Here is a 15037-nt window from a genome sequence, read left to right as displayed (position 1 = left end):
TTTGGGTTGAATTAAATTTCCCAGTAGGCATTGCAGGCAACACTATCACCTCTCACTGCTTTGCCAACTATATCGCTAAGTACCTGCATTTCTCTCCCATATCTCAGCTTCCCCCTTCCAAAACCATGACCCCGGCTTACCAGCACCCTGAGCTGAAATCTTCAATGGAAATATGCTAATGTCTGGTTTACTTCCACTCTATCACTCAGTAACTGCCATGACACATACTCAGGTCCTCATCTGTAAAATGAAGATAATAATAGTAATAATATTCTGAGGATGAAATGATTTAAATTGTTTAGAAAAGTATCTGGGTCAATTAAAGTACTCAATAAACCTGAGCTAGCGTTAGTAATAGTCTCTAATCTAAAGTGCTAGTGAAATAGCAGTGTATTTTAATGTTATACTAAAGTATATAAGGTTCTTACACATTCAATTTATACTAGTTTTCTCAGTGACTAACCACTTTTAAGGATGTGCGATATTTGCATTTTTAACTCCGAGTGTCGATTTATTTTCTGTGTTTTTGGATCTTCAGCACTCAAAGAAATGGATTGTTTTTCCAGTGTTATTTTTTAATTCCATTTTAATAGTTAACTCTTTGGACCTACAAGGAGAACATACCCTAATTATAATAAAACGATGAATCACTGGCATCTAGTGGCATTTATTAAGGCAATAGGTTGTAATTACAAATTAGGAGGCATGTTGCTGCATATTCTCCCCTTATGTGACAATTGTGGGCTTAGAAATTAGATCAAACCCCAAAAGTATTTTAAACTTCATCTTTTCTTATTGATGTTATGGTAAGGTGCTTCTGCCAAATCTGTAACTATGTGATAGTACTTACGAGATTTAAAGAGCCCAGGATTCTTTGTAGCTTAAATCTCAAAATCTCTTGATGATGGGTGTTCTGAGAATCCCTTAAACAAGTTCACAGAGGAAGACCTTTTAATTCAGGCAAACTAGACCTACTGCTCCAATTACTAGACTTTTATTTCTAACAAAACTCGAACCAAATTAACGTTTTGGGCATAGTCCATGTACAATGTCTTTTGAGACATATGTGACAATGTACTGTGAAGATGTGTGGATCGTGCGCATTTGGCTCTAATGATTCTCCCATCACAACTGAAAAATTAGTGAGATATCAATTAAAATTTTTAAAGTATACATTACTTTGGAAACAGCTCCAGGCAGTATCACAAAGATGCAATTTAATATAGAAACACAGGGTCCTATTATAATCTTGGACAATGTACCTAACTTTTCAGAGGCTCTATTTCCTATTCAGTAAATGAGTTTGGGTTTGGGTTAAATGAAATAATTTTTTAGAGCACTTTGTGTATAATAGTGAACAAGAGATATTTATCAAATATGAGGAATCAAACAGACAGAAATAGCTTTCTTGGGTACAAATTATTTTAAAGACTAAACAAATCAAGGCTAATATATTAGTTCTCCCTCTGCCCTTATACCTCTCACTTGACATCTGTCCTTGAATAATTTGTCCTAAGCTTTTGGTGGAGAGGGCATCCCTTTTCCTCTATCTCCCATCTCAAATAAAAAGAAAACATACTCCTTTATGCTGTCATCATGTTCTTACCTTATTCTCGGAATGTATAGCTGATGTGTTTTCTGAGAGAACTTCTAAATCAAAACCATTTTTGGCAAAGATACCATGGCTATGACTAAATATTCTAGTAGCTTCTCTTGGTAGCCTAAAGATAAATTTTATCGCTAACTTAATTCAGTGGGCTTACTAGAATGTGATCATATTCCAAATTAAAGCTTATAAGATCCATCTCTGGAAAAAGCTCAGTTGAGGCTCTACTATCTTAATTCTTGCCCTTGACTTTTACAGGCCAAAGTTCTCCCTTTTGTTTTTGTAACATCCAAATGGATTCAGAGTTCATTTCTGAGGAAAGTCCCAATCCTGAGAAAGGGGCCTTTTCATTAAAGATTATGAACATGTGGCATTGTTGTCTTAGTTTCCTAGAGCTACTGTAAATATGTACGAGAAACTGGATGGCTTAGAAAACAGAAATGTATTGTCACAAAGTTCTGGAGGCTGGATGTCCGAACTCATGGTTGTCAGAAGGGCATTGCTCCTTCTGAAAGCCGTAGGAAAAATCTGTTCCTTTGCTTTTCTCCTGGCTTCTGATGGTGGCTGGCAATTGTGGAGTTCCTTTTCTTGTAGCACATCAGTGTCTGCCCCAGCTGTTAGATGGCGTTCTCCTGGCATCTGTCTGAATGGGACCAATTATCCCCCTCTTATAAAAGCAACAGTCGTATTGAATAAGGGCCCACCCTAATCTAGTTTGGCCTCATTTTAACCAAATCCCATCTTTAAAGATCTTGTTTCCAAATATAGTCACATTAAAAAAAAACCGGGGTTAGACTTGAGCATTTCTTTTTTTTTGGAGGACACAATTCAACCCATAACAGACTTTTACTCTCAATCCTTCACCCCTGTCCATGAAGAAATCCTTAACTAAACAGGGTACTCTTTCCCACTAAGTGCAAACTGAGCCTCAAAGCCATTCTCATCAAAAGCTCGGGGAAGCAAAAAAATGAGCAAATATATAAAAATTAATCTACCACCCCGGGACTAGAATGTGACCATGTTGAGGACACAGACTGATCTTATGCATTTTTGTCTTCCTGAAAAAAATGTTTGTTGCATGCTAACTAGTTGTATAAAATAAGAATATTATTTTTTTTTTAAATATTAGCATAACATTTTAATTTTGACTGCAACAAGAAGAGAAAACCAGTGAAGATGATTTATAATATTCAAAAACATCCGGATATTTGTGGGAACCCTTGTTAGATGAAAATTAGAGAACTTACATATTAACTCAAAGGAATGGACACGTGTAACTCTGTTATAAATAATATATCCCTAACCCATGAAATCAGATGGAAAAACACTCTTGACATTTTTATGTTTATAGTCAGCCTCATTTTTCTTTAAACATTTCAAACCAGTAAGAGCTTGCCAGAAGTTATAGTTTGAATCACCCAACCTTCCAAGGAAAAAAAATAAACAAAACTAAATAAACATGTTTCACCCTTATAATTTTTCTCCCATACTAACATTTGCAGCTTATACTGATTCCTCTTAAAGCCCATTAAATGGGTCTCCTGAGGACAACCCATTGGCTGTAGAATCCTACCTGGTGCTCAGATCAGTCACATGTGGATGCATTTTTAATTGCTCCAGCTAATAACATCCACTTTAATTACACCCTAATTATTAATCACAGTCAGTTTCTCTCTAGAACATAGAGTCTTGGAGATCATCTACTAAAACACACATGTGCACTTCAGGGCTTTGGCAGGCTCGGACAATTTCTGAGAACCCACTGGGTGAATGTTCCAAAGAGGGTAATCAGTCTGAGAGAGCCCACATGGCAGCAGTTTGTTCAGGACCTGGCTGGTAATACACTGGATTTGAGGATGTCACAATCACATGGAGAAGCCTACAAGTGTATAGGATAACTTGGATATGATTCTTAATGAATGCTTCGGTTTGTAAAAACTGGCCCCATCAACTGCAAAGGGGAGGCCTCATCCAGAAGCTGGGTGGCTATGTCTCTTTGCCAGTAAGTGCTTATTGACTCATTTTCCTAAGAATTTTCATAAGGCTGGAATTCAAGGAGGGGTGTCTGGGGAAAGTCTGAGAGGAAGTTCAGGAGCCGCTATCCTGCTCTTTGCTGGAAAAAGCCTCTCACTGTAGCCCGACCAGTTGATTAAAGCAAACAGCCACAGGATTTCAGTAATGTTTCTTGATTAATTTTCATGAACAGTCTATGAAAAGGCACCCTGAACTCTGTTTTAAGTTTGGATCATTATAAACTCCCTATAGAAGAAAATCATTAGTGGAGACACTAAAGAAACAGTAGGTTAGCAATTGTGTTTTATGGACTCACAGACTCTATCCACGTATTGCATTGAAGCAGCCAGAATCCTCAAAAAAATTGCTTTTGTGAAAAAAAAAATGAGTCAATATTTTACTGAAGCTGTTAAGTTGACCAATTGCTTTGTAATTATGTGGATTTAGCCCAAATGAAGCTGCACATAAAGCTTTCTTCTCTTTTCAAATGCTTTTTTATTTATTTTAAGGGCTTTACAATTACTAAATACCCTCTGCTCCCAGAAAATATTCTAACAGAGAAGCGAAAATAGCACTTTTGCAAAGCCATTTCCATTCTTCAAAAGGTCTGTCGGTAAATTATTCCTACTGATCTTTCCATCTTTCTAGCCTGTGCGTACACACCTAACCCATACTAAATTTCACCAGATGGCATTTTATTTCTTTAAAGTAAAGCAGTCGTGGGTTTAGACAGTTGAATTTTTAAACTTCTGTATTTACTGAAAGTGCATATGGTGCTATATGGACAAAGAAATTGTGCTGAAAGAAAAACATTTCTGTCTGCAGTACCTTATAATCTCCCAAAGAAAGAAAAAAGTGCAGTCATATGGTGTATTTCTCACAAAATCCTATGTGGCTTCAATTTTCTTCCTCTTTCTTGCTAAAAGTTCGAGCTATGTATCATGTACATGCCTGGAAAATTGTATTAATTTAAATTCTTCTGTTGGTTGCAAATAGAAAAGTTACATGAAAGCTAGTGGCTTGTCAAAGTGATCCGTGAGTGATTTCTAGAAGAAAATAAAACGTAAACCAGAACTTGTTAAAAAAAAAAATGTTTAAAAACCTCTGTATATCAACGTAAGCAGATGTGGGTGTAGAATTTACAAAGATGAGAAGGCTATAAAACCTCCCTCGAACCATTCACAGTTCATTTCAAGGCCAAGAACGCCCCCAAAATCTGTTTCTAATTTTACAGAAATCTTTTGAAATTTGGCACGGTATTCAAAAGTACGTGGAAAAAAATAAAACAACTTTGTCCTGGCTTCAGCTTCCAACTAGCAAGACAAACTTGCTTCTTTTCAACGTTTTTCACAGATCCAGTGACCCACGCTCTGAAGCTAGAATTAACTAACTTTCAAAAACATCTGGAAAAATGAAGGTTAGTATATACAACCTTTGGAATTGCTAAAGAAAGAGGGCTGGCTGGATTGAGTGTGATTGGAATTTTCTATTGTTTAGAAGGTGAGGATTTATACATACGTATTTACTTCCTGCAATGAGCTGGGGTTGTTCTAAATATACTGTAGAAACATTTGTCCTTGCAGAGTTGGAGGAATTCCAGCAATTATTGCCAGATCAGTAGAAGACAATCAAAAGCTCTGTGGAGAGGGAGAAGTAGGATTTAGGTGTAAACAAAATCTTGCCATTTCTTCTCTTTAGCAGAAACTGTGTATATGCTTAACTTTTTTTATTTTATATAGACATGGTTAAAAATTGTATTTGGAATTGCCACTTCTGCTGTGCTTGCTTTATTGGTGATGTGCATTGTTTTACGGCCTTCAAGAGGTAAGGATTTTCTGTAATTTACTCCATCTGCCTATAATAGCTTGGAAAATACAGTAATGCATGGTCACAAGTGAATTAACATTCCCTAAGTGCTTATTTTCCAAAGTAAGTCTATTATTTCTAAGAAAATGTAGAAGCCCATAGATATGTCATTTTGCAAGACCAGAAATACTGAAGAATTTAAAACACCGATAGGAAAAGGAACAGAGCTTGCATCACCCCCACACCCCTCCAAAATCTATGCTAAATTTAGAGACAATTTTTTGAACTAACCTCACTTTTCATTATTAGGTTTTCCTCATGGAAAGCAAAAATGAGTTAAGAACGGAAAAGTTAAAACAGCCTATGGAGGTTTTTGTTGCTGAAATGGTCTTTCCAGAAATTTAGGGACGAAGTTGAAAAATAGAGGTTTTAGGAACAGCTGTATAGAAAAAAGAAATTTTTGGTCTAAGATTTAGTAGCAATGAACAATAAATTTGTTTTGGAAGATATAATATGACTAGTGATAAGTCAGTTCTTTTTTTAAAAGGCCTAGGTTAACATTGATCTCTCATCACTAAAAATTGGAAGATACTTTGCACTAATATTGGAACCAGTTTGAATTTAAATTAAGATTGTACATAGAGAATTCAGTGAAGTTAGGGGAATAATTTTTAATGAAAATATTTATGAACAGGAGTTTAAACTTCTAAAACAGGGGAAAAATGACGATAGCAGATCAAAATGCCCCAGAGAGTCTAGGTGTAGGGAAAGTTTGTACCAGCGGATATTAAAAGCTCATGATAGCTAAGATGAGAAATATCTTTGGTTACAAGTTAACTGATGGTAAAGAAGCATCAATGATAAGACTTCAGCTGAAAACTGTATGACCCCTGAATAATCTGCTGCTTTAAAAATAATGAGGAAGAGAAAAGGGTTTTGAAAAATTCAAAATGCTGGTGGGATTGTCACAGAATTAAAAAAAAAAAAAAAAAGATGAAGAGACTGACCAAAGAGGCAAAAGGCAATGAGTGTTCTTGCATCTTCAGTGTTAATCACTGAATATTCCTTATTCCTACTCTCTGCCAGAACAAAATTGTTCTTATGGTGTGGAGAAGTGTGCAGTATGTACAATTTTTTTTTGAGATAAAGCTGTTTTCAGGCAAGTCTTTCACCTCAAGAACTACAGGGTCACATTTCCCTCTTTACCAGCAATTGTCAGGGGCAATTGATCCTTTGGATGCAAATCCATTCAAAATTAGCTAATGATTTTTAAAGGAGCTCGACCTTACTCAAAACTGACATTTTCTTCCCCGAGAAATAAATCTTCTGAGAAACAAAAATGTATGGATTTTATTGTGAGCCCATCGTCTTCATGTCCAAATTTGAGCCATGATTTTTAGTATATTTACAAATGGTATATATGTCTATGCACATACAGACATTTGTACAAGTAAATGTGAGAAATATGTGTATAAATATACATATGTAATTCCAATCCTTACCCTCTTTCCAAATGAAATGTATAGTATATGCGTAAGTATACAGTATGAACAACACATAGTATGAAGAGCTTTATGCCACCTCTATAGTTTTCTGTTTTCAACCAACAAAATAATTCTGAGCAAAGCAATTTCTTGGTAAGATGAACTAATCAAATTAAATTTGAGATAAATTTTTAGTACTCGTTCAAAAACAGAAAAGAATCACCTAAATGCTGAGAAATATTTTTGTCTATAATATCACTCCCTTTCTAAATTTTCTGAAGCACTTCCCAGAACGTCATTTAAATAACTTGTAAATGGAATGGTCCATTCCCCTACTTTGAGACAGTTCCAGGGAAAGAAGTCCTGCTTCTCTTGAGTCAGCGCTGCAGGCAGCCCTGATGGTCCTGACTTCTTTCTCCCGTCTGTTCCCCACCCTAACAGCTACAGAATTAGCCCCAGACTGGGAGGTCAGGTCCTCTACTCTCATCTTCCCACTGCTTGATGAGAACAGGATCTGAGCTGGCAGGACAGTAGAGGGCATGGAGGAAGGGAAGTTAAGAATAGATAATGAAAAACTAACTGAAGTCCTGCTTAGGATCCACTCTTTACCACATCAGAAACCCTGGTACCTCACCTTTGTCCTGGGTGCCCTTGTATTCTTAGCCCAGGATTTATAGTCCAGCATAAGAACAATCTTCCTCTCATAAACTTAATGATACACTTAAGAAACCTTCACTCATTTAAATTAATGTGTTCATATTAATCACATCGCATCCCCACTAATCACATGCCCATCATTGTGACAGTTGTTGGGTATGCAAAGTTGGGTATGTTGCAGTCCCCTAGATTTCCCTCTGGAAACTGATCAGTTACATTGTAATGTAAATTTACATTACATTTACATTACTATGTACATTACATTACAATGACTATAAGGGACAACTTTTTGGAAAACTTCCAAAATTTTCCATTTTTCCACACATGAGATTTTATCACCTCGTTGCAAACTGTTCTTTTGGCCTTAGCCTACCTTTCTCAAGGATTCCCTTTCTCCCATCCTGCTTCCAACTTTTCCTTTTGAGACTCTTCTTCTCAAACTCATCCTTCTTATATTGAGTTGCCACCAGACCTAGAGTGGAAACTAAACTTTTCCACCTTACCCTTGTTTTTTGTTGACTCCAAAGCCAAAATTAGATCTTTCATTTCAAGAAATGTACAGAGGTCAAAAAATAATAATAGTAAAATAAAAAAAGAAAACACACACACACACACACACACACAGACACACACACACAACAACCTAAACTAAATTGGAGGGTTATAAAGGCTCCAGAATTTCTCAAGTGAATTCTTTATGGTCTTGTCTCATGATTTATAGTTTTTGGATTCATGGAACTTGGTGAAAGGAATTGTAGTAACTATTTGCCTTCTGCTTGGGCTCTACAGAATATGGAGTTTGTCACATTATGCATAGCAAACATTCAGTAACTGTTGGCTATTATTTTTCTAAAGCTCCTCACGTGCATTAGCTACTTAATAATTAGTAGCTAGCGTCTTATTGTATTCTCCAACTGAATATATATGTATACATACATAAACACACAAAGACAGAGAGTAGACCTGTGTGACGTGTATCAGCTCCAACAATGTTTTTCTTAATTCTGAAAGTAAACATCATCCCTGTTATATCCCTACCCCCTTGGACCAAAACCAACAACTATTTTGTGGAAACTTTTGTCTGTAAGGCCCACCAGCAGGTCATTGGCAACCCTAAGGGAAAAGCAAAGGTGAAAAAGAAGAGAAAAAATAAAGAAAGGGTTATGCAATGTGAAGAAATCACAAGCGCTCCTGCTCAGGGAGGGCCTCTGTGTCTCTCAGTGATAGGAGAACCATTGTGAGACCAGCCTTAGACGTCCCACAAGTCCTCTTATCTACTTTTACCGCCTTTTCTTTTATTGTTACTATTTTATAGTTGTGTTTATTGTTGCCTTGGTCCTGCAGTGTGTTATGTAAACTTTTATTAGTTTCCAATAATTAAAAATAAAAAAAATCACATAAAAATTCATACAGTTGGCTTCTCTTGAATTATCAGGCCATCTGACAACGTTGGGTCAGTCCATGGTAGTGAGTAAGAGAGAAGCAGTTGATGCCACAGTGGGCTCCTGGATAGTTCACATATTTGTCCACTAATTATTTACTGAGCACTGTCTAAACACCAGGCACCTAGGACATGACAGACCAAATCTCTGCCTTTAGGAAACGTCCAGTCTAATGGTAAACAAGTAAACAAATAAGTTAGCAGAATCTTTCAAATTGAGATGCTTCAGAAGTGTAGTAGAGCACATCTGGGGTAAGGGGTGGTCGGTGAAGCCTTCTCTGAGGCTTTGTTTGAGCTGAGACCTTAAAAACAGGAAGACACAAGCAGGGAGACAATCCTCAGTGCACTGGGGAAAGAGTTTGGAAAGTTCAAGGAATCAAGAGGAAACTGATAGCTATGAAATAAAAAAATTATTTAAACAAATCAACACAGGAAAATATGTATGTACAAATGGATTTTTTATCATATGCACACCCATTTATATGTGTGTGTGTATATGCATGTGTGCATACAATTTGTAATAATTGTGTATATATGCATGTATATACATATGTAGATACAATTTCTAGTAATCATCTACTTATCTAAATGATGATTCATATAATATATTTCAGAAGACAGCTGAAATTACATACAATTTGGATAGAGCAGAGATCAGTATTTTGTAAGAAAAATACCATTTAAAATGTCTATGTGCAGGCAGAAGTTAGTAGTAGTAGTAGTAGTAACATCAGTGGCAATACTTTTACTACTCCTATAATCTCAAAATCACATTAAAAATAATAAGATATATGTGAGATTAAATAATCTTCAGAGTAGATGTGAATATGTTTTAAAACTTGAACTTTTCTCAGTATCAGCATTCAGAATTGTGAAACAACTTCCCTCAAACATCTTAAGAGTTTTAAGCTTATTTATTCACTGTTCTTTTGGAGGAAATATGGGGAAGTTAAAAGGCTGAGGAAAAGGTTCAGAAAGTTCATGGACATAAAACAGCTCTTGAGTTGAAAGTAAATAAATCAAGTTTTCAGGTTATATTTCTTTTAATTTGTACTTGGATTTTAAAATCAGAGAAGGTAAATCTTACCAAACTCTTTGAATTTTGCCAAATTCTAAATATTTTAGAAAATAACCCAAGACTTAGGATGATTCCCATTACTCCAAAAAGTTTCCCTGTCTCTAATTTCCAAAGTGAATTGAGTTACAATTTACACAAGAATATCTAGTCATATATACACCTTTAGGAAAACATGTTCTAAGGTTCAAACAGGGGTTGCAGAATCAGAAGAAAAAGTTTTTAAGAACCAGGCCGTCAACCTGAGTCTTGAAATACGACAATAATTAATGCAGTAGGTACAAATTGAAATTATCATTTCATGGTACAACTAATCAAATACTAATCAGCCTCTAAATTTTTAATTTTTTGCCAAGTGTATGCACAGAATAGAACTTATTTTTCATTTCCTTATCCTTATGAATTAACTAAAATTATATGTTAAATATAGGGTAGCTTACTCCTTTGAATAATAACAAGAATAGTATTGCTTAGTAGCTAATTCAAAAATTTTTATACAGATTATGATTTATAGTTGGTAGACAAACCTCAGTGTTAAGACTCTTTAAAGGAACAGGTTAGAACAACTGTATGTCAAAAACCTAGGTAAATTAGATGATATGAATACATTTCTAGAAAAAAACAACCCTACTAAAGCTTACTCAAGAAGAAATGGAAAATCATACAACTGAAGAGATTGAATTAGCAATTTAAAATCTTCCCACAAAGAAAAGTCCAGGCCCAGATTGCTTCATTGGTAAATTCTACCAAACATTTAAAGAATTATTAACAATGCTTCACAAACTCTTCCAAAAAAATAGAAGGGAACACTTCCCAAAGTGTTCTGTGAGACCAGAATTACCCTGATACCAAAACCAGACAGACATATCCTGAAAAGAAAACACAGGCTAATATTTCTTATGAATATAGATGCAAAAATCTTCAACAAATTACCAGCAAACCAAACCCTAGCAACAGATAGAAAGGATTTCTCCCATAATGCGAGTTTTGGCTTGACATCCAAAACTCAATTAATATAATATACTGTTGTACTAGTTTGTTAAAGCTGCTGGAATGCAATATACCAGCAATGGAATGGCTTTTAAAAGGGAAATTCATTAAGCTGCAAGTTTACATTTCAGAGGCTATGAAAATGTTCAAATTAAGGCAGCAACAAGAGGTTACCTTCGCTCAAGAAAGGCTGATGCCATCTGGAATGTCTCTCTCAGCTGGGAAGGCATGTGGCTGGCATCTGCTGAGGTCTCTGGCATCTCACTTCAAGCATCTTCCCCAAGGGCATTTTCTTCATCTCCAAAGTCTTCTGGTCTACGTGGTCTCTGTCAGCACTGAAGCTTTTTCCAAAATGGTTCCCTCTTAAAGGGCTCAAGTGAGCAGCCCCACCTTGAATGGATGGAGACACATTTCCATGGAAACCACCTAATCAAAAGGTACCACCCACAACTGGGTGGGGCACATCTCCATAGAAGCAATCAAAAGATCCCACCTAGCAATATTGAATGAGGATTAAAGGACATGGATTTTCTGGGGTACATGACAATTTCAAACCGGCACATCTGTATTCATAGAAAGTGCAAAACTCATATGATCCTCTCAATAAATGCAGAAAAGCATTTGACAAAATTCAACACCCTTTTATGATAAAAACTCTTAGACTAGAAACAGAAGGGAAAAGGAATAAGGAGTGTAAGCTAATGAGTATGGAGTTTCTTTTGTGAATTGCAAGGAAATGTTCTAAAAATCAGATTGTGACTCTGAGTATACTAAAAACCACCGAATTGTGCACTTTAAATGGGTGAATTGTTTGGTATATGAATTATATCTCAATAAAGGTACTAAAAAAGAAAAATAAAAGGATATATCCTAAATACCATTTTATTAATTATCAAAACTGTGTACATTCTCAGAATATCAAGTAGAAAGTTATTACAAATATCAGCTTTGCTATAGTAATGACCTATATTCCCAACATTTTCAAATTTTTGCTTTCAGGAATTTATTTTATGTAATATTACTCTAGCTGCCTATATATTTTTAAACTGTTTTTTTTGTTGTTGTTGTAAAATGTGCTGGTTTTGAAAGGATGTATGCCCCCTAAAAAAGCCATGTTTTAATCTAAATCCCATTTCATAAAGGCAGAATAATCCCTATGCAATACTGTATGTTTGAAACTGTAATCAGATCATCTCCCTGGATGATGTGATTTAGTCAAGAATGGTTGTTAAACTGGATTAGGTGATGATATGTCTCCACCCATTTGGGTGGGTCTTGAGAAGTTTCTGGAGTTCTATAAAAGAGGAAACATTTTGGAGAATGAAGGAAATTCAGAGAGAGCAGAGAATGCTGCAGCACCACAAAGCAGAGAGTCCATGAGCCAGCGATCTTTGGAGATGAGGAAGGAAAATGTCTCCTGGGGAGCTTCATGAAACAGGAAGCCAGGAGAAGAAGCTAGGAGATGATGCCATGTTCACCATGTGCCCTTCCAGATGAGAGAGGAACCCTGACCATGTTCACCATGTGCCTTTCCAGCTGAGAGAGAAAACTCTGTGTTTGCCATGTGCCGTCTCACTTGAGAGAAAAACCCTGAACTTCATCGGCCTTCTTGATCCAAGGTATCTTTCCCTGGATGCCTTAGATTGGATATTTCTATAGACTTGTTTTAATTGGAACATTTTCTCAGCCTTGGAACTGTAAACTAGCAACTGATTAAATTCCCCTTCTTAAAAGCCATTCCTTTTCTAGTATATTGCATTCTGGCAGCTAGCAAGCTAGAACATGAAATAAAACTATTTTCAAAAAAGGACATATCCTAAATGATGCACATTTCTGTAGAATTTAGAGTGGTTGGAGTTTAGATATTTTCCTGAAGCCATGAGAAGCCATAGGGAAATGAATTAAATAGGTTTGCATTTCAAAGGGCATGCTCTGCTTTTCTGTATGCAGAATAGCTTCAAGAGTGAATGTGGAGAGAGCAGTTTGGCATTCTTTAGGACCAGGGAGACTGCCAAGTATTTCAACCAAGGAACTACGGGCGTGGTAGTAGCATTTCCTTGGAGAAGGATAGAGGAGGAGCAGGGACTCTTTTTTTCTTAGTTTTGGGCATGTTGATTTTGAGGTGCCTGTGAGATATGCAAGTGGAGATGTTAAAGAAGTTTAAAGTACAGTCTGGACTTCAAAGGAGAAATCCAGAGGGAATCAGGTAGGGGTAGGATTGAGGGGGTTGGCTAGTGGTCAGCCTAGAGATATGTGACAGAAACTGAAAGAATGAAATGCCTCAAAAAGTTATTCCTTGGGTCTCAAGCAACACTAATATGAGCCAAAATTTAAAGGAGGGATTAGAGGAGGATGAGCTGGCACAGGAGACTGAGTAGGCCTTCGAAAACAGTTGGTATTGAAGGTTTGCTTTCATCTTCAGAGTCATCAAAATAACATTTAGCATTCTTACGCATTATATTGATCTTTAGCCATCATGAATAAAAATGGTCCTAATTAAAGTAACATAGCTTTATCCACACAAATATGCCTTGAAAAACATAAACAAGAATCCCTGAACATTCCTTTGAATAGCTTAAGTTGTTCAATGTTATATAAACAAAGAACCATGGAAAATTGCATTCGGTGCTGAGAGTTGCTGCATTCTTCAACTAAGACAGTAAGAGTTTTATAGCAACATTTTCTGCATTGATTGCTACAAAGCTCAAATTGGCTCACTCTCTCTTAACCTAGGTTTTTTAGTGTAATTATTCTACTCTTCTTGCGTGTTGCAAGCCTCTTGTTCTTATTTTTGGGTTAGTGTGTTGTTTTATTACATATATGTTTTCTATTTAAATTGTAGTATAGTGGTACACTGCCCAGTCTCTAAAATCAGATGGAGCTGGACTTAAATCCCAGCTCTGCTTTTAGAAAGCAAGTTACTTCACTTCTCTAATTTCCATTTCCTCCTCTGTAAAATAGTATTAATAATAGTACTTATCCCAGAGGGTTGCTGTGAGGATTAAATGGGATGATGCATGCAGAGTGGGTGGCACTTACAGGAATTTAGTAAATTATAACACTTTGTGTTGCTGATTTGTTTTTTCAAGATTGTCGGTGTTTACCCAAGTTTGTAAGTGGTAGATTTCAAAATACATTGTTAGTGGGCTAAAAGATTTTTCTACCCTAATATTTACTACACTTGTCTCTGTGGCGCTTACCCCAGAAAAAAACATGATCTGATGTGATGGCTAGAGTGGAAGCCGCCTCACTGACAGCATCTCTGCAGAGTCGGCTGTGTGCCTGGGAGCCCGTGTCACCATCCTTGGGGTGGCTTCCTAAGCTTCAATTCTGAATCGAGTACTAAAGTGAGAAGGAAAGGACCTGCCAGCCATGTTGTGCCCACTTAACCAATCATATTTTCTCACTCTGTTTATGATGATTATTAGAGCTACCATCACATGTCTCTGTTCTAATACTCAGTCTCAATTTTTTAGGACTAGAAAATTAAATGGCAGAAATAAAACCAGAATCCTAATAAAGAATAAGCAGAAAGTTTTAAGAAAGAATTAGGAAACTAGTGAATCATGTCTTGCCTATGAATCACTTCTGTGAATTGTAATTTCTTGGATTCTAATTGAAATAAGTTTCTGCTTTGCTTTAAGAAGCTGAAAATACAAATAATTAAAGCTGAATTAATTAGAGTGTTTAAGTGGCTTATGAGTAACTATGGTAAAGATGGGCCAAACTGAATATACGAGCACTTGATTAAGTGTTAATCAAGTAAGTGTCAATTGCATTATAGAAGAGATACATGCTTTCAGAATTCATTTGGACTTCTGTTCAACTCTTAGAGTTTGAAAATTATGAATGCCAAAATTAAACTTCCAAAATCATTGAAAGACTACATTTCAAAAAAAAAGATATTTTGATATTAAAACATTATCTAGAAAGTGATTGAATACTTATTTATGATCACTGACATT

At 36.0% G+C, this 15037-nt stretch overlaps 1 protein-coding gene across 1 annotated transcript in view; it reads left to right on the top strand.

Moving 5' to 3' along the window:
• Positions 1-4813: 4813 nt before the first annotated feature.
• The window catches only part of FAP (fibroblast activation protein alpha), a 73568-nt gene continuing 63344 nt past the window's right edge, over positions 4814-15037 (top strand). Inside the window, exons 1-3 of the mRNA XM_077154014.1 lie at positions 4814-4885; positions 4973-5036; positions 5359-5443. Coding sequence (XP_077010129.1) covers positions 5031-5036; positions 5359-5443 — 91 coding nt within the window. The 5' untranslated portion in view covers positions 4814-4885; positions 4973-5030. The remainder of the gene's footprint in view (positions 4886-4972; positions 5037-5358; positions 5444-15037) is intronic.

This window comes from Tamandua tetradactyla, chromosome 3 (genome assembly GCF_023851605.1).
Source record: "Tamandua tetradactyla isolate mTamTet1 chromosome 3, mTamTet1.pri, whole genome shotgun sequence".
In the NCBI taxonomy this organism is placed as follows: Eukaryota; Metazoa; Chordata; class Mammalia; order Pilosa; family Myrmecophagidae; genus Tamandua; species Tamandua tetradactyla.
This window is presented reverse-complemented; position numbering and strand designations above follow the sequence as displayed.